This window comes from Synchiropus splendidus, chromosome 13 (genome assembly GCF_027744825.2).
Source record: "Synchiropus splendidus isolate RoL2022-P1 chromosome 13, RoL_Sspl_1.0, whole genome shotgun sequence".
Taxonomy (NCBI): Eukaryota; Metazoa; Chordata; class Actinopteri; order Syngnathiformes; family Callionymidae; genus Synchiropus; species Synchiropus splendidus.
The window spans coordinates 192,786-210,000 of record NC_071346.1 but is presented as its reverse complement, the minus strand read 5'-3'; the positions used below and the strand labels follow the sequence as shown (position 1 = coordinate 210,000).

General features: G+C 51.1%; 3 protein-coding genes across 7 annotated transcripts in view; 1 reads left to right on the top strand and 2 right to left on the bottom strand.

The window, feature by feature from the left end:
- Nucleotides 1-4,531, bottom strand: part of dhx30 (DEAH (Asp-Glu-Ala-His) box helicase 30) — a 6,327-nt gene extending 1,796 nt beyond the window's left edge. The window contains exons 1-16 of the mRNA XM_053884270.1: nucleotides 4,366-4,531; nucleotides 4,159-4,286; nucleotides 3,983-4,093; nucleotides 3,665-3,910; nucleotides 3,445-3,594; nucleotides 3,232-3,384; nucleotides 2,721-3,164; nucleotides 2,240-2,641; nucleotides 2,085-2,166; nucleotides 1,909-2,013; nucleotides 1,281-1,456; nucleotides 1,012-1,218; nucleotides 863-944; nucleotides 608-801; nucleotides 386-545; nucleotides 39-196 (exon numbers count right to left, since the gene is read on the bottom strand). Coding sequence (XP_053740245.1) covers nucleotides 39-196; nucleotides 386-545; nucleotides 608-801; nucleotides 863-944; nucleotides 1,012-1,218; nucleotides 1,281-1,456; nucleotides 1,909-2,013; nucleotides 2,085-2,166; nucleotides 2,240-2,641; nucleotides 2,721-3,164; nucleotides 3,232-3,384; nucleotides 3,445-3,594; nucleotides 3,665-3,910; nucleotides 3,983-4,093; nucleotides 4,159-4,286; nucleotides 4,366-4,531 — 2,964 coding nt within the window. The remainder of the gene's footprint in view (nucleotides 1-38; nucleotides 197-385; nucleotides 546-607; nucleotides 802-862; nucleotides 945-1,011; nucleotides 1,219-1,280; nucleotides 1,457-1,908; nucleotides 2,014-2,084; nucleotides 2,167-2,239; nucleotides 2,642-2,720; nucleotides 3,165-3,231; nucleotides 3,385-3,444; nucleotides 3,595-3,664; nucleotides 3,911-3,982; nucleotides 4,094-4,158; nucleotides 4,287-4,365) is intronic.
- Nucleotides 4,532-4,829: 298 nt separating this feature from the next.
- Nucleotides 4,830-12,463, bottom strand: wrnip1 (WRN helicase interacting protein 1). Of its 4 annotated transcripts, none has more exons than XM_053883235.1 (9): nucleotides 11,896-12,463; nucleotides 11,296-11,490; nucleotides 10,807-11,039; nucleotides 10,174-10,400; nucleotides 9,450-9,605; nucleotides 9,154-9,233; nucleotides 6,630-9,088; nucleotides 6,317-6,509; nucleotides 4,830-6,147 (listed from the first exon to the last, which is right to left on the bottom strand). In XM_053883235.1, the coding sequence occupies exons 1-7, from the start codon at nucleotides 12,427-12,429 to the stop codon at nucleotides 8,804-8,806; spliced, it is 1,710 nt and encodes a 569-aa protein (XP_053739210.1). In that variant the 5' UTR covers nucleotides 12,430-12,463; the 3' UTR covers nucleotides 4,830-6,147; nucleotides 6,317-6,509; nucleotides 6,630-8,803. The 4 variants fall into 4 exon arrangements, with proteins under 4 accessions (XP_053739210.1, XP_053739211.1, XP_053739209.1 ...); XM_053883236.1 differs by having other exon boundaries at nucleotides 6,317-6,499; XM_053883234.1 differs by having other exon boundaries at nucleotides 6,317-7,916; nucleotides 8,798-9,088.
- Nucleotides 5,072-8,056, top strand: LOC128769480 (chymotrypsin-like elastase family member 3B). Of its 2 annotated transcripts, XM_053883238.1 has the most exons (7): nucleotides 5,072-5,179; nucleotides 5,239-5,410; nucleotides 5,512-5,637; nucleotides 6,126-6,262; nucleotides 6,338-6,480; nucleotides 7,769-7,921; nucleotides 7,995-8,056. In XM_053883238.1, the coding sequence occupies exons 1-7, from the start codon at nucleotides 5,140-5,142 to the stop codon at nucleotides 8,010-8,012; spliced, it is 789 nt and encodes a 262-aa protein (XP_053739213.1). In that variant the 5' UTR covers nucleotides 5,072-5,139; the 3' UTR covers nucleotides 8,013-8,056. The 2 variants fall into 2 exon arrangements, with proteins under 2 accessions (XP_053739213.1, XP_053739212.1); XM_053883237.1 differs by having other exon boundaries at nucleotides 7,769-8,022.
- Nucleotides 12,464-17,215: the final 4,752 nt, after the last annotated feature.

Below are 17,215 nucleotides of genomic sequence, written 5' to 3'. Positions count from 1 at the left end.
GGAGACGGAGCCGACCTTTCCAAAGCCACTGCACCCACTTTGATGAGGTTCGGATAGAGTCCGGCCAGCAGCACGGCGCTCAGCAGCTGATCCTGCTGGCTGTGCTGGTTGTAGTGACCGCTGCGCCGCTGACACTCGCTGGCTGCAGGCACCATCTGAGCCTCGCGCAGGTTGTCACTGAACTGGGAGATGAGACCTGTGGGGCAGACCATCCTCAACAGCCACTTCCCAACCTTCTGCACCAGGGCTCTCCAACTGACCCATGAAAGGGCCACAGCGTGTCCAGGTTTTGGTTGCAACCAAACTTCGTCCGGTCATGGCGCGACTGCCGCTCTGGTGCTGCAGCCCTTTGAGGAGCGGCTGGAGAGCCCTGTTCTAAACTGACCGTTGATGAAGCGGAGACTGGACCGTGACAGACAATACTTGGCGAGATAGTCGTCTCTGTCCTCTCTGCCTCCTTCGTACTGGACCTGCCTCCAGCCCAGCACCACTCGGCTGAACACCAAATAGTCGCTGTGGCTGGAGTCACTCAGAGACTGTTTGGCCTGGAAGAAAGAGCCACTCAACTTCAAACATCGGCAAAACCCTCCGGCCCTCAGAAACCCACCTTGTTCACCAGAGCCCGGTTCTGCAGGCTGTTGTGAAAGGGGTCTCGGCTCAGGCACGCAGCCACAGACAACATCGGCAGCACGCAGCGGAACACGGCGCTGAGGACCAGCACTTTGCCCAGGCGCGGGTCACACGACAGGACAGCAACACGAGCCCCGAGAGGAGTCAAGTTCTCCGCCCGGTCCAGAACTCCTGCGATGAAAAGGGCCGCAGGTGACGTCATGTCCAGCTGCAGGTCACCATCATCACGCACCGATGTCTTGAAGGTTCCGAACAGCTTCGGTCACGGCCCCCTGAGAAGGACTGTCGAGCACTTGGGATAAGAACTCCACAGCCTTGGCAGACAGAAACAGCAAAGTTCAGACGAAGACGGTGGAGAGGGAGCAGCGTGTGGCTCAGAACCTTGCAGTGTGGACTGTGGATTTTGGCCTGGACCACTAAACTCTCCAGCGGCGTGCGCAGGATCTCAGGAACGGGGAACGGAGTCATGTCGTGCAGCTGCCTCCGTGGGAACAGGTGATAGGAGCGTCCCGGCTGACAGCGACCGGCTCGGCCTTTCCTCTGCCTCACGTTGGACTGAGACACCCACACGGTGTCCAGGCAGGACACCTGAAGCACCCGGCAGTTAGGAGCTGGTCCAGCCACGCCACCGCTGCAGGCCAAGCACGCACCTTCGTCCGTGGGTCGTAGCTCAGCTCTTTGTGGGTCCCGGTGTCCACCACGTGCACGACGTCGTCAATCGTGATGGACGTCTCTGCGATGTTGGTGGCGAGAACGATTTTCCTGCGATGCTCGGGCAGACGCTGGAACACGGCCTGCTGGTCCGTCACTGACAAACTGGAGTGCACTGGACACAGCAGAGGCAAAGAGCGGGTGAAGGCGTCGGCAAGACCCAAGGCTGCCACTGTGGGGGGGGGAGCCGTGCAGCGCCCTGGCTTGGACAAACATTTGCCCTCCACCGCTTGCAAATGTGAGTGAATTGACCGGCGCTCAATGGTGCCAACAGCTCGCCGGCACGCCGGCCAGCCAGTCACCAAATACTGCACCCAACACACTAGGTACGTGTCCAGGCGCTGGCGTCTCAGCGCTGAGGAGCCAACCTTCTCTCCCTCAGTTCAAATGTTCCTATTCTCGCTGCGGACACCAAACGGTTCAGGGAGTTTCTGCGTTCACGGCACCATCACGTCACTCGCCTGAGCTCGAGTGGCTCATTTCAGTGCTGCATGGAAGCTACTGTAAGATGCTTTCACTCGTGTCAGAGTCCTGCAACATTCAGACAACACTGAAGATGGTGCTTACACGGCAGGATCATCTGCGAGCCGTGGGAGAAGTGGGGCTTCTCTTCCAGGGTCTCCTGCACGGCCTTGATGTCCTGCCATCCAGGGAGGAAACACAAGATGGCTCCTGCGTGACATTCCATCAGTGATTCTCAAGAGCTGAGGGACTTCATCATCGCACAGCACCAGAGCAGTCACCTGGCCGGCCACTTCTGTCGATGTGCTCAATCACATCAGCCACCAAAGCGACATCTGGAGACAGATCGTCCGCTTCTCCCTTCTGAAAAGATCAGACACAAAACGTACACACCTGGACACCAGCCTACACAACACCTTTGGAGTTGGCTCCTCACCTTCCCAGCCGCCTCCTCTTCTTCTTCCTCCTCCTCCTCCTCACGGCGGCTCAGACCACTCCCCATCTCTCTCAGAATGTCCTCCAGGTACAGGTCTTGCACGGGGTGCATGAATCCAGGCACCTTCACCACTGGACAGCCTCCGAAATACTGGGCCAGTCTCTGGTTGTCCCCAGTGGCGCTCATGAGCACCACCCGCAGGTGAGGGTTCTGTTGCAAGGTGCTTCTCAGCAGAGCTAGCAGCAGGTCGGTGTTGATGTCCCTCTCGTGCACTTCGTCCACAAACACGTGACTGATGCCCCTCAAGGTCGGGTTTGACTGCAGCTTCCTCAGCAACACGCCCACAGTGAGAAAGAGCAGCGCTCCTGCACTGCGCTCCGGAGGTCTGCTCTCCAGTCTCACCTGCAACAGTTGACAGTGGAGCTCCTTAGCTTGAGATGAGCAATGATGAATCTAGAGTGTCCGGGGCACGTTCGCCGACCTGATAACCCACGGAGTGTTTCAGAGCCGGACCCAGCTCGTGAGCCACACGATGAGCAACAGACACCGCGCTTATTCGCCGCGGTTGGGTCACCAGGACGTTGCACTGGGCTCCCCGTCCTCCTCTGCCGCTCTCCTCCAGAAAGAAGCGCGGGATCCTGGTGGTTTTGCCGCAGCCCGTCTCCCCAGCGATCACCACCACCCTGGAGGACTGGACGGCGGAGAGCACCTGCTGTCTGTGCGCGTCCACCGGAAGCGGCGGGCTCAGATCTGGGTTGACCTTTTCCCACTCCTTCTGCAGCTCCATGTTGAGATGGTGGACCTCCTCTTCACTCAGGGGTCTGTAGGGTCTGCCGGTGATGCCGTCAGTCACGCAGGCCTCATCTGCCTCCTGGCCGTGAGGCCGCGAGACTTGCCATCTCGTCTCTTCGTCCTCGATCGGGTACTGCGAGGGGCTCAGTCATGACTTGTACAGATCACAGGAGCCATCGTTGCTTGGGCTTCTTCATCACCTGTGCCAGGTATTCCCTCATCTGATCCTGCAGATATTCTGGAACCTCCACGGTCAGCGGGCGTCTCTCCCGCTCACTGGCCGCCTGCACCTGCTCACTATGGTACTTGGCATGAGTCAGCGGGTTGTTGTTCTTGTCCAGAAGATTCAGCTCCTGAACGACAAAACGGTGGTTACAATACCGTCCAACATCCATTCAATCACTGACCCTCACTTTAAGCTTCATGCAGGCCAGTGCTGCGGCCCTTTTCTCCGCTACGGCCTTGTTGTTCGACGAAGCAGTGAAGGTCATTTTCTCAGGCCACAGCAACATCAGCTGACACGTCTTCAGCCTCCCACCGCTCCATCTGACGTTTATCACGTCCTGCATTCATAACAGAACAGAACAGAACAGTTACATTACAATACATTACACTGACACAAACGGCACCAACCTTGACGCTGCCTGTTGCCGTGGCTACCTGCACCACTCGGAACAGGAGTTCTTTGGGATGAGGGAACAGGGCAAGTGCTTCGGATATCGCAAGCTTTTTTTCACCGTTGACTTCATCACTAGGCGCCTGGAAGCTTTCAGTCCAATCTTGCTGTAGATGGTGACTCCAGGAAGAGAGCAGTTTCTCCCTCTCCCGGCTGCTTCTTCTCCTGGGAAGCTGGTTGTCTGGACCAATCAGGCCCAGTTCCTGTGAAGCAAGCGGAGCGATGTTGGAGAGGGGTCTCACTTGACCTTGTGTCTCGTGCACTCTCTGGAACACCTTCAGTTTGAGGCACGCAGCCGCTGCAGCAAACCGTTCGGCGTCAAACCTCTTGGTGGCGCAGCCTTCCTCTTGGATTTTGCGAGGCCACAGCACCGTGACAGTGGCTCTCTGCAATGACAACCCAGCACTGATGCCAAGGCTCCTGATGAAGCTGAGGTTCACACCACTCTGACCTTCAGGCCGGCTTCCTCCGTGCAGCTGTACCGGATGACCTGCGAGAGGTCATTGAGTCCCAAACACCTCGCGATAGAGTTGTTCAGCAGATTTTTAGGCTGCGGAAACTCCTCCAGAAGACTGGACGCTTCAAGACAGACGTGAGACACATGAGGATCCGAGAACAGGCGCGCAGATGCGACGGTGACCGCGCCTCCTCCGCTCACCTCGTCTGTCTCGGAGCGACTCGGAATCACCAAAGCGTCCGCTTTTCGATCGGAACCAGCGCATTGTACCCCTGGAGTCCAACGATGTTCTCAGGGTGGCGTTAGAGCATTTTCCGAAGCAACACAAGCCTCGGAGCCGCACGAGTGAAACACCGGGCAGCGCCATCTTTAAACGGCAGTTACTTCTTCTTCTTCTGCTGCTGCTGTTGTTGTTGCGCAGCGACACCGTCTGGTGGGAGATTGTCACAACGCGCTGCGCTGAAGTTGTTTGTTCACAAAGAACAGTTTTTGTTTTGTTTTTGTCGTTAATCGACAGGGCAATTGAAGGCAGCTATGATCCATTCCAAGGATATCGATGGCAAATAGCAGATAACATGACACATGAGTTTTTTTTAAAAAACGTTTTATATAATAAATAAATGGTTATCATTTACAATTAAAAACAATAAAACAGAGTACTGTCCAGTCGTGACGTCGTTATTTTTGAGCGTGAGTATTTTCTATGATTAATTTCGTAAGTATCGTTGAGCACAAAAGCTATGTTCAGTGGATTCATGTATTGGGCTCAATTAAAGACAGGCCCAGGTATTTAAAGGAATAACATTGATTGCTTTAGGACACGAACACAAAGACGTTTACAGAATCCACTTGTGCTATCAGTTGTGACGGAGGCCACTGTGTTGACATCACCTGGAGAGTGGAGGCCAGACTCCCACGGCTTGTCTCCACTCCAGTCCATAAACAGGTGCCGAGGAGACTTTGAGCGCATTACCAATGGAAGCTGCCTTTGTCCTGCTGATGCTGGTGACAGCTGGTGAGTTAGTGAGGCCACACCGCCATCAGGGTGAGGAGTCAACAGTCCGTGTCTCCCAGTGTCCGGGTGCGGCGAGCCCAGCCACAGGCCCGACACGTCGCGCGTGGTCAATGGCGTCGAAGCTCGGCCGCACAGCTGGCCGTGGCAGGTCTCCCTCGAGTCCTTCTACCCCACATGTGGAGGCAGCCTCATCGCAGCAAACTGGGTTCTGACCGCGGCCCACTGCATCACGTACGTCCCTCCCGCCCGGGTCACCTCGGCACCTGCCTCGTGGCTGGAGTGCTCCAGGTGTCTCTGGTGTGGCTTCAGATGAACTTGTTTCCTCGCTCCAGCTTCCACACGTACCGGGTGGTCCTCGCGGAGCACGACATGAGCCAGGAGGAGGGTCCTGAACAGTCCATCAGGGTGGAAAAGATGATCCTGCATCCGCAGTGGAACGACAACTGTCCATCCTGCGGGTGAGTTTGACTTTCCGCCGCAGACAAACTGGCGCTCGCAGCACGCCACCATGCGATGAGACCGCACCTAATTAAACGCATGAAAAAGAAGTGCAAACATCCAAACACACGAGTAACACACCGTGAATGGTGGTCTGGAACGTGGCGGGTTTCGCCCCGGAACTCAAAGTCGCTTGGATCGGAGGCGGATTCACTTGTCTTGGTTACAAACCGGCCTTTTTACTGCCCCCTCCGTTTCCGTGTCACTTCTTGATTCCACTGGGGTTGAGGGGTGCAGCACGAGGGCCTCACACTCGCGGCCCGCCAGGGGTCCTCACAGCACGGGTGCAGGCCTAAAGAGAGGCTCCTGCTGGGCGCGAGGCGAGCCGCCCTGGTCTTGAGCGCCAAGTCAGAGCTTGTATTCACTGAGCGAAAGCACGGAAATGTGGTTTTCCTGATTGTATTGGATGGAGACAGCGGGTTGCCAGAGTTGTTGTTTTTGTCTGTAGCAGTGACATCGCCTTGCTGAAGCTGGAGAGGAGTGCTGTCATCAGTGACAAGGTCCAGCTGGCCTGTCTGCCCAAGCACCAAGAGGTTCTGGCCCACATGCAGCCCTGCTATGTCACCGGCTGGGGGCGCCTCTACAGTAAGATTAGACACCCCCCCACCCCCCATCACACATGTGAGTATGACACGTTACCCAGTTGATGTCCTGTTCCAGCTGGTGGTCCTCGGGCAAGCAGACTGCAGCAGGCGCGCCTCCCAGTGGTGGAACACAGCGTGTGCAGTCGGTCTGACTGGTGGGGAAGTTCTGCCAAGACCACCATGGTGTGCGCGGGAGGAGAGAGCGAGTCCGCATGTCACGTAAGACTGCCAGGGAAACCTGCGGAGATCTTCAATGGCAATTCAAAAGGGAACAGAATTCAGGCCAGTAAAGACGCTCTTTTCACTCGTGAGGGTCAAACCAGGGCCTCCAGCTGACGTTGAGGAACTGAGCGTGAGCGCTCACCCACCTCAGTCTTTTATTGAAGCCAGAGATGAGGTGTGGCAACCAATCATCACACTGGAAAACTAGCACCCGGTTGTTTCAAGGCACGTGACTCCTCTTCGGGTGCTTTCACACAAGGGGTTCTGTCTCGAGACAGGACACACGACGTGTGGTTATTGTGTGGCCTTGTTGCCGCGTGTTCTCTTCAGCCGTGCACAGTGACACTGCACCACAGTTAACACAGCGTTTGATTCATTCTTTTACAAAGACAAAGCCACATGACACTCTTTGGCTAAAAAGCACCACCTCCGCGCTGGGGGGAGAAAAAACAAACAATATACCGTATGATCAGTCAATACGTACTGTAGTTCATGACCAGTGAGATTTCCATCATACCGCGATAATGTTGCAAGCGTCAGAGTAAGTTGCATTTCTGTTACATTGACGTGTTTGCACTTGTTTTCTAAACTGCTACACCAATATAGAACTGAGTTCAGAAAGTACCATTTTACAACCACTGATTCCTATGGTTAAATACCTTTTCGATTTCAGAATGATGTCGATGTCAAGTCCTTGGCTCCAGGGGAGATAGAATTCAACATGCACTGCTTGAATACATAGAAGTGAAGTGCAACTGCCCCCGTGAGAGGTCAGAGCTGGGCCATCGTTGGCTGTACTGCCACCATAACAAGGAAAGGAAGGAACTACGGAACTCGGGATCCCTCTCTCACCAGGAGGCAGGCGACGGCCCAACGTCGCCCCAGCGGAGCAAGTAGCGTAGGCAGGCTTGTCATTTAGCTAACCCAATATGGAGAGGAACTGATTTGTTCCATCAGGGTCCTTTTGGGATGTTGAGTGAACGTTAAAAACACAGTGAATGGCCCTGCCATTTAGTTTGATATTTCCAACTGGCTCATGGAAAATGCATGAATTCTAATTAAAAATGAATGTAGAAGGCTTCGGCCAGACGTGAACTGGCAACCTGGTGAGCCTGGTGAGGGACGTGCTCCACCCACTACTGCGAAGTCACATGACTGAGTGCTGCCCTGCTTGCCTCACCTTCACTTTGACAGAACGGACGCCACTGTCTGTTGCGTTTCAAGAGCTGCCAGCCACAGATTCCTCTGGAGGCAAGTGACACGGCTCCTCTATCTGACCTGACAGGGCGACTCCGGCGGCCCCCTCAACTGCCAAGGCAGGGATGGCAGATGGTACGTCCAGGGAGTGACAAGCTTTGTGGACGGACGTGGGTGCAACACTCTGAAGAAACCCACAGTCTTCACACGCGTGGCCTCATTCATCCCGTGGATCACTGAGGTGAGGCAGAGACAACTTCAAAACCATCGATAACAAAACCATGTGCAACTCAAACCTCTACTTACTTCAACAGACCATGTCCAAAAACTGAAAGTACCCTCCCTGAGGTAGCACAATAAAAGGTTTATCTTTGGAGTCTGTGCATTTTTATACAAAGGGAAATCAGGGGTTCAATGAATCTCACAACATGTGGTGACGTGACAACAGTGTGCAAAATATTTCACAAGCAAAAGACACTTTTCTTAAAAAGGAAGTGCATTCCTTGTGCTATTATTTATCGACATTTAAAAGTAATCTTCACTTGTGAGAAACATTTTTCTGGGGTGAAACATCTTGTTGCTCAAAAAGCATTTCATGAAATAACTTTCAAATTATTGAAATTTCCAAAACTATTCTTCACATAGCTAGAATTTATTTTAGAAATATGTCGATGAAACAAATATTTTTTGTTGATATTTATTTTCAGATCATATTTTTGTCCATATAATAATTTAATAATTTATCAGAAATGGTTATTCATATATTTACATCCATTTTGATTAAAATAAAAATTAGTGTTTAGTATTTGTAGCCATTTAATACAATGTGAAGAAAATCCACCCTTGAATATTATGCAAGACACATTAATATTTATATATATAATATAAATAATATATATATATATATATTTAGCATTACAAATTTATGCTAAAAAACGCAACACAACTTTTCTTAAAATGATAATAATACTCTGTTCCAGTCCTCAAAATTCCTAAAACAGTTGAACCCGTGACATGGCGATGAAGACAGATGTAGTACATTTTGATTTATTGGAATGGCGAAGTACTTTTTATACATTGGCTCCATAAATGTGGAATAAACAATGAACATAGTTACAGCGGCTCATTCGAGGTCAGCGGGCGTCCAGGTGAAGAAGTCTGTCCCCCGCAGCTCCACAGGTAAGTAGTCCTGCTCCACCGCTGCGCTGAACGCAGGGTTGTACTTGTAGCCTTTAGCATAGCCCAGCTGCTTCATCAGGTTCGTGGGAGCATTTCTCAGGTGGAGAGGAACAGGGGGCAGTGGGCCCTTGTGGCTCCTCAGACAGGCCTTCACGTTCCTGTAGGCCATGTAGACCTCCACAGATTTGGGAGCTCGGGAGAGATAGACCACACACTGAGCTAAAATCACCTGGGTGACAGCAGTGGACGTCAGAGCAGTTGAACAAAGGTGGCGCTGGTGAACTCATACTGCACCTCGCACTCGGGCATCCCGATGAAGTGACAGGCCTGAAAGGCAGCGACGGCTTGAGGAAGAGCGGCAGGGTCGGCCATCCCTGACAGAAAGAAATAGCAATGCTGCCATGACTGCTCCGTTCCCAGCCCTTCTTTCTTCAAAATGTGAGGTAGGAATGGAACGGGCGAGCCAGCCGTTTATTATCCTCATCTGCTGGCCCCGGCCGCTCATAATGAGCTACAGCACAAATCCTTGGACATGATTGGTTTGAAATAAGACAGAGAACATTTCGTCACCGTGGCTGACGATGGCCTACCTACATCCTCACTGGCAAAGCGCACCAGTCTGCGGGCCACATACAAAGGATCCTCGCCGCCTTCCAGCATGCGACCCAGCCAGTAGAGAGCGCCGTTCTCATGAGAGCCACGCATGGACTTGTGCAGCGCCGATATGCAGTTGTAGTGCTCTTCCCCTGAAAACAGTCCAGCAGTGAAAGTCAGAGTGACACACGGCAGAAGAGGCACCATGCAGCGCACCAACAGGGGGAGCTGGTCCTCAGTCGAGTTTCACACTTGACCCGGGCCAAGCACATGAATCATCTCTCAACTCTCCACATTTAAAGTGAGCGGCTCCCAGGTGGACGGTTCGGAGCTACGTGAGCATGAGGGAGGCTGGGAGACATGGATTCGACAGATGAATGAAGTGCAGCCACTCGCTGCTGGCCAATGAAGCCGTTCATGACCAGTGACTTCAGACTACAGTTCAGGAGACGTGTGAGGACGAGCACCAGTGTCGATTCAAACTGAACAACAACACTGGCAGATACAAGACACAGATTCGTGAGCTTGAATGAAGGTGTGTATCAAATACAGACACCATGGAAGGTCCAGACAGAAACCACGTGAGTGGGGTGTAGCCAACAGGCTACCACACAGGCACTTCAGTCAAGTGGCTGAGAATCAGAAATGTAAGTTGATCATCTTATTGTTGTTGCATGACATGTGCCTGCCTTACTGTCACGCTCGAGCCTCAACACTCACCCGCCTTGTCATAGAGAATGTGAGACCTCTGCAGACTTTCCTTGATGTGCTCCTCCCTCACTAGTATGCTGGTTTCTGAAGGTCCAGCTGGTCCTGACAGCTGTGACTGGAACAAGCGCACCTGAGCCTGGACAGCAAGCTGCAGACTGTTGAGTCCTGCCCGAGCATCACCGTCACAGAAGTGGGCCACGGTGTCCAGAGCTTTTTGCTCCATGTAAATCGATGGCCTACGGGGGGGGGGAGAGAAGGGAGGTGTTGAGGCAATTCACTCGCTCACAGACTGCTCATCAAGGTGCCAGCCGGCGACAACCACCAGCGACTGTGAAGCCTTTTAGTTTTATCCACTGGAGACGAGTAGAGCAACAACAAAGGACTGCTTCAAAATGATGTTTCAAATGCTGAAATGTGGACAGCAGATCACATGGGGCCTAAATAGCATCCCAATGAGCCTGGAACTCATCACGGAATTCCATTTGCAAGCAAAGGTTGACAGCTGCCTCCATGCTTAGAGCTTGTTCATCTGTCAACATATCAGATGTGCGCAGAGCCACTGGGATTCCTGTGGCTCCAACAACTCCTCCCACGAATCACCCAATCAGAAGACATTGGAGCAACGGAAGAAACGACTCTTACTGGTCTCCCTCGTCTTGATCTTTGACCTCGCTTTCACCCTGAGGCAACACCTTGATTCCAAGCGCAGTCACAGCTCTGTTGAGGATAGAACCCATCGCCTCCACCGACAGCTTCTCCAGCACAAGAACCCGACATCTGCTGAGTAAGGCTGCGTTCACCTGGAAGGAAGGATTCTCTGTGGTGGCACCGATCAAGGTGATGGTTCCACACTCCACATGAGGAAGGAAAGTGTCCTGTCCATACGACGGAGAGCAAATGAAAGAAGAAGGAAAGCAAACAAAGGTGTCTCAGCTCAACACTGACGGTGAGGAATACACAGCTACATTTGAAAGACGGAATCAATCCGTTAGTATGTTGGCAGCTTTGTCATCTACTCTGTGTTGAACACCATCTGCATTCACTGGTGGAGATGGTTCGCTTGTGACCTAGAATATTTCATCTAAATGCCCCATTAGAGATCAAAGCATGAGCCTGCATGAGGCATGACACCTGTTGTGACTTGTTAAAGCGGTGGATTTCGTCGATGAACAGGATGGTTCTCCTCTTGCAAAGCCGCTGCTCATTCTGTGCCAGCTTGATCACCTCGCGCACATCATGGACAGAAGCGCTGGTCGCAGACAGCGTCACAAACCGAGTGGTTCTCTTCTTTTTACTGGTGTTGGCGATGATGTGTGCCAGGGTGGTCTGCCAGAGAGAAGAGAGAGAAGTTTAAACAACGATAACTGCACGTATCCAACACACAGGCAGACAAAAGCAGCCACACCAAGCTTCATTTGGAACGCAGTGATCCTATAACGGCCTGTATGTGCTGCAGTACCAACACGTACAAAGGTCATTGAAAACAAAGAACTCATTGAAGCAACTGAGAAGAATAAGGTGTCCATTTGTTACTTGGACAATGTTCACAAAAACATGTTTCATTCCTAACGGAGAGCTCATTACATTTAGAGAACCAAACTGTCCACAGGTGTGAGTGGAACACCCACCCAAGTGGATCTATGTGTATAGTGACTTTAGAGCCAAGGTGGGACACGTGATCAGACCACACCGAGCAGACAGTAGGAAAATCAAGGACCTAGCGTAGACAACCTTTCCGCATCCCGGGGGTCCCCACAGGATGAGGGAGGGGATGTCATGAGACTCCAGCAGGGGCCTGATCTGGGTTTGCTCCCCCACAACTTTGCTTTGGCCGAAATACTCCTCCAGACAGTTGGGCCTGAGGGTCTCAGCCAGAGGTCTGTCCATCAGCAGCAGCGCCCGTGGGGCCGCATCCACCGGCGGTTCCTCCGGCGAGGGCCGCTCCACTCGCGCTTCTGTTTCAGCCTCCAAGGCTCGTTTGACGCCGCCACCTTTCGGCTTCTTAGAGAAGAAGCCGGTGCGCTCACTCTTGCTCTTGTTGGAGTGGAACATGGAGAAGACGGTGGAAGCAGCAGCAGCAGCAGCAGCGGTCGCTGCGGTGTTCACTGCGCACAACTTCTTTGACGGAGGTCCCGAGGCTTCGGAGTCAACTGGCGAGCCGCCGCCACTGCCGGTGCTGATCAGACAAATGTCGAGATGAGCGTTAATGGCGTCAGACGTAAAGCTTTTCGAACACACGGGACATTGCACCCAGTCTTCCGCCATGTTGCTTCCCGCGTCACAGCGAGGGTCACGTGACACAGCTACACACAAGTGAAACGCCACACAGTCCGAATAATACATAAATAAACAGTCGAGCACGACGCTCATAACCATCGTGTGTATTATTTATACACGGGTAGAAAACGGTTTCACGAGACATAAGTTTGGTTTCTGAAAGATGCCTTCACGGTCCGCCAGAACGTGGGAAATTCAGCGACTGTACATTTCACGGTGAAAGTCGTCAGACCGAAATAATGGGACATGACTGAAAGCCGAGTCCCTCAGTTGGAACTACAAATGGTACGATTTGTCACCGGCCTGTCCAGTCAGTGGTTTGTGAATCTGATCACGTGTCGTGTGGCGTCAGGTTTTGTGCAGCGAGAGTGTCACAGCGGTCAGAAATTCCACAGATGGAAGGGTCGATGCACAAGTTGGGAATGGGACGGCGATCCGAAGCAGATGTCATCTCTTCAAAGAGAGGAAAAAAACTGTGTCTTCTGTGTTGTGGGTTGAACGCTTGCTGTGTTCACCACAGAGTGCACTGGAGCACATTGTGTTTACACTGTTATTTACTGCTCAACCGTGTCATGTCAACTGCCATGGTTTACATGGGAATCGTTATAGGTTTATGGCTTTGCTTAACATCAATCAAATGTCCCATTCACTTGTTTAGCCCTTTGGTAAGAGACAATATTCTAATTGGTTACATGAATTGCTTGAGATCCGTCATGACGTTTCAAATGAAGAATGGTACCAATTTTGATGCACAACTTGTAAACACGTTTGCCGCTCGCCAACAATGGTTTCAACTCCGATGACGTGATGATTGAACGGCGCTACGCCTGGAACAACAACAGGCAGAGCCGTCATTCATGGTCACCACGGCAATGACGCTGAGCACCCTCTTCAGCTGTGCCTCTCTTCAGACCCCCCTTTATTTTTCATTTTCAAAATCAGTCTTCCATCTGACATTCAACTAACCTAACTCAATAGCAGCAGCTATTCATTTCCAAGCATCCCACAGTAGACGGAGAGATCTGCTGCTTTCTCACCATTTCCTCACTCAGTACACACGATTCAGTTTTGGTCATTCACAAGCTAAGAACTTTGGAGGAGGACAAACCCTGGGTTGTGGGCTGCAGATGGGAGGACTAAAGAGTGTCGGAAAGCCTGTGCCGCTCTTCCCTGGCACCTGTCTCTCTTTTGTCAGCGGGACAACCCAATCGTCCTTTCGGACTGAGTGGCAAGTGGGTGTGGGGGTGACGACTGTATTAACACAGGCTAAAGCAGTCGCTCCTCTCCTCTCTCACCTCTCCTCGGGTTTTAGTTTAAGACCAATGTGCTGGAGGAGGACGACAGATGAGCAGGACGAAGGGTACAGTCAAAGTGGTGGAGGGGTTTTCCACAGCCTGGGATGTTTGGCTTGTCAACAGCATGTGTCTGGTGGTCTCCTTCCTCTGGAGAAGGCTGCGCAGAGTACTTGGCTGCAGGAGGAGCCAGGAAGCATCACCCACTCCGACCGTCCAGGTATGAGGCTGCCTCTTCTTTTCCTGGGTGTTTGGTGTTGACAACAGGTTTATTTGACAATGAGACAGAACCATTTCTCTGAGTTATTTTGATTGAAAATCAATCTTGAAGGACAAAAATGAGGTGAAGAACAGAGGTGATCGGAGCCTGGATGTGTAAGTTGAGGTTTATTTTTAGAACAAACGGCTCTGAATTTCGAGTGATCTCTATATTATCACATGGGTTGTAGTGTCAGATATGAGTGTTTTCTTTCTATGAGAAAAAACTGGACAGATAATGAACAAGCTAAGTAGCCATCTTGGTAATGGTTAAACCTCCCAAACAATCTAATCATTTTGTTAAACCAAACATGCAAAAATACAATGTCTTATATGTCTTCCACACTTCAATAGGTACATTCATTCATTCATCTTGTGCCTTTGCCGACTTCTCTTTCTTCAGCTAGGGACACGATTGGCTCACGCCATATGACTCTTGAACTGGCCATTATTCATCATGAGTGATCTAAAAAAAAATAAATTCAATAAAACAGCTCAAGCCCCAAAACACAGTGGAACACAAACAAAACAAACACAATAATCACGGTAATGTTCCAAAGACATCTTTAAGTGTCAGCATCTATTTTGACCAGGTAATGACACAGACACTTAAATAAATACAAATCCATTTAAAATCCTGCATGTTCACGCTCATGGCTCCGACTCACGAGACAATCGTTGGCAACAGAGTCAGATGTGTTATAGTTGTGATATTCCGTGCTACAACGGGCATGAAATAGTTACTATCATTCAAATGTCGCACTATATAATCAACACTCATATTAAAGCGAAATAAAAAAGCCTTGAACGTATAGCAGTGTGCGTGCGTGTGTGTCCAGCAGAAACTAGAATCCAATCCCACTGAGATAAGAATGTGGCGATGCTCTGGCGTCTCATTTCACCATCATCCACTGCCACAGGGTGGTGAATCATTGAATTCGTCGCCTCAGTGTAACAGTAATGGACATCGGAGTGAAAGAGGAGTGCGTTTGCTTGTGTGCGTGCGTGTGTTTATCAGGAATTTACACAATGCTGCCAATGAGTCGCCTCTAAGACACTGTGGTGAAATAGCGCCCTCAACTGGCTCTGCGATGACATCACTCTCTGCCATCTTTTTAGATTCCCTCTTCAATGTCAATGAAAGCCTCATATTTAATCAATCACCTCATCAATTCTGAAAAAATTTAGTGCTGCGCATCCGATAAGTGTTTGACCAAGCTCTTGAATTCTTTTCCAACACTTTAAACGTGATCATGTCATAGGGTTGCAAAAGGCCACTTCTGGTCAATTGCCACGGAACTTCACCTGCTTTAAGATTGAGGATGGTCCAGACGAGCCAGTATGTATTTGTTGGTCGAGTGTATTCGGCCATATAGGCGCCTTGAATAGTGTGTGAAGAGTGTCACTCAATGAAACCCCGTGCACAGCAGCCTGAGCCATGGCCTGTATGTAGTCGCCTGTGTTTTTCAGATACAAGACTGTGGAGTTGGGAGTTGAAAGTAGCCTCGGGTCACTGCCCGGTCAGTTGGTGACCCAACGCTAGCGGTTCCCATGTCTCACAGGCTTCCTCCTAATTCCATCACAGCCATAAACCCTCGGTTTTGAGGACTGAGTCTGAGGGTTCAGAAATTGGAATTCAAGCAAAGTCAGGAATTTTGGAAACACGCCATATTGGAGCCTTTCTCTTGCTTCAGGTTTACACTCACGGGTATAAAGGCATTTAATGGGACATCATGGAAAATGAGGGCAATTCACTGCCAGCCAGCAGTGAGGCTTCTGTCGTCCGTAACCATGAAGTAAAGAACAGCATAAGAAAGGCGGCGTGGTCATGACCTAAGAGACACGAAGGAGCGCTCAGAGACAGAAAGAGTGGGTGGTGGTGAAAGAGCACCAGGCAGGGGGCTGTCAGAGAGGTGGCTGGACAGTGGCCACGTCAGAGCCGCCAATGCTTCCCAGGACATTGTGTTCCATGAAGCGGAGGTGACACTCCATTTTTAACAGTCGGGGCTGTCACCGAGCCAGACAGAGCGCCCTGCACAAGAGGGCAGGCAGGCAGGCAGGTCAGCTTGTAAACTCACTTCACAGACATGTTCACATTTTTCATGTTCACCAGAGGAGGCGGGACCAAGTGTCAGCTTTGATAGTATTGTATTGCAGGTCAATGTTCCACTGAGCTGAAAGAAAGAAGGAAGGAACAGCGTTTCCAAAGTCATCTCACAGTGCCTTCTAACAGACTTTCCAACAAAAGTTTGGTGGTAAATGTTGTTTTATGAAAGCAATATTTGCTGCCCGGATACATGTTTGGCTTTGAGGCGAAACAAACGCTTCTCGTAAAGGCAGTGATCACAGAAGCCAGAAGCATCTTGACATTATGCATATCATCCATGAAACTAGTGGTGCAGTCTAGTTTAATGTTCAGGGCATTTCAGAGGCAGACGTAAAGGTTAGAGGCTTTCTATTTCCAGAAGCATAATCCTTCGTCCTATATCACTTTACTTTATAATTGCTTGACACTGTCGGCAGAGAGCCGCCCGGTGCTTGCTATACAAGACAGGGTTTTTCAACATTCCTGCTGTCAACATTGTTGCCCAACATCTTCATCATTTGGCCGTCACGACATATTTGTCACGCTCTGTTATCTTCCAAGTGCCCGGCCCGTCTGGACACATACTTGGGAGAGGGGCACGTCGAGAGGCGGCCGTGATGCTCTTGCTTTATCTGGCGTGTACGTTATATAAAGAGGATATCAGCTTTGTGTCATGGGCTCCAATGGTGCACAGTCTGTTTCGATCCAGTGAGTAAAGTCAGATAGACTGGAGGCCATGAAAGTGCTGTGGTAAAATGCAAACACTGCTTGTCTTCCGTGCAGCCAAGTGTAACAGGCTGACACAACACGAGCCACGAGGTTGTCACCTGTCAGGTTGACAGGTGGGAGCGCTCCTGTCCCTCGCTGTGATTGATGAGTCGGCTTCTGCTCCGTCTGTTTCCGTCCTCGGAGCTTGCCTGTACAAAATAAACGTTTCAAAAATGCCCCCCTGCACACCCCACACTTGTGTTGCACTGTGAGTTGACAGGTAAACAGGTCTTTCCACCACTTCACTCGTCTCCAGGACGTGAGCCAGGTTCTCATCCGTCACTGCAGCCACCCGTCCATGTTTTGGCGTGAGCTGCAGGAGGGAGACAGTTTGGCGAGGCCCACGCTGGCTCAGTTTGCATTCTGCTGC

Coding starts and splice junctions, on each gene's coding strand:
- wrnip1 (XM_053883233.1), bottom strand. CDS start 12,429: ATGGCGGAAGACTGGGTGCAATGTCCCGTGTGTTCGAAAAGCTTTACG. Junction 10,401..10,806: donor GATCAAGACGAGGGAGACCA/GTAAGAGTCGTT, acceptor CCCCCCCCGTAG/GCCATCGATTTACATGGAGC. Junction 9,606..10,173: donor CATTCTCTATGACAAGGCGG/GTGAGTGTTGAG, acceptor GACTGTTTTCAG/GGGAAGAGCACTACAACTGC.
- LOC128769480 (XM_053883237.1), top strand. CDS start 5,140: ATGGAAGCTGCCTTTGTCCTGCTGATGCTGGTGACAGCTG. Junction 5,180..5,238: donor GCTGATGCTGGTGACAGCTG/GTGAGTTAGTGA, acceptor CGTGTCTCCCAG/TGTCCGGGTGCGGCGAGCCC. Junction 5,638..6,125: donor GACAACTGTCCATCCTGCGG/GTGAGTTTGACT, acceptor TTTTGTCTGTAG/CAGTGACATCGCCTTGCTGA.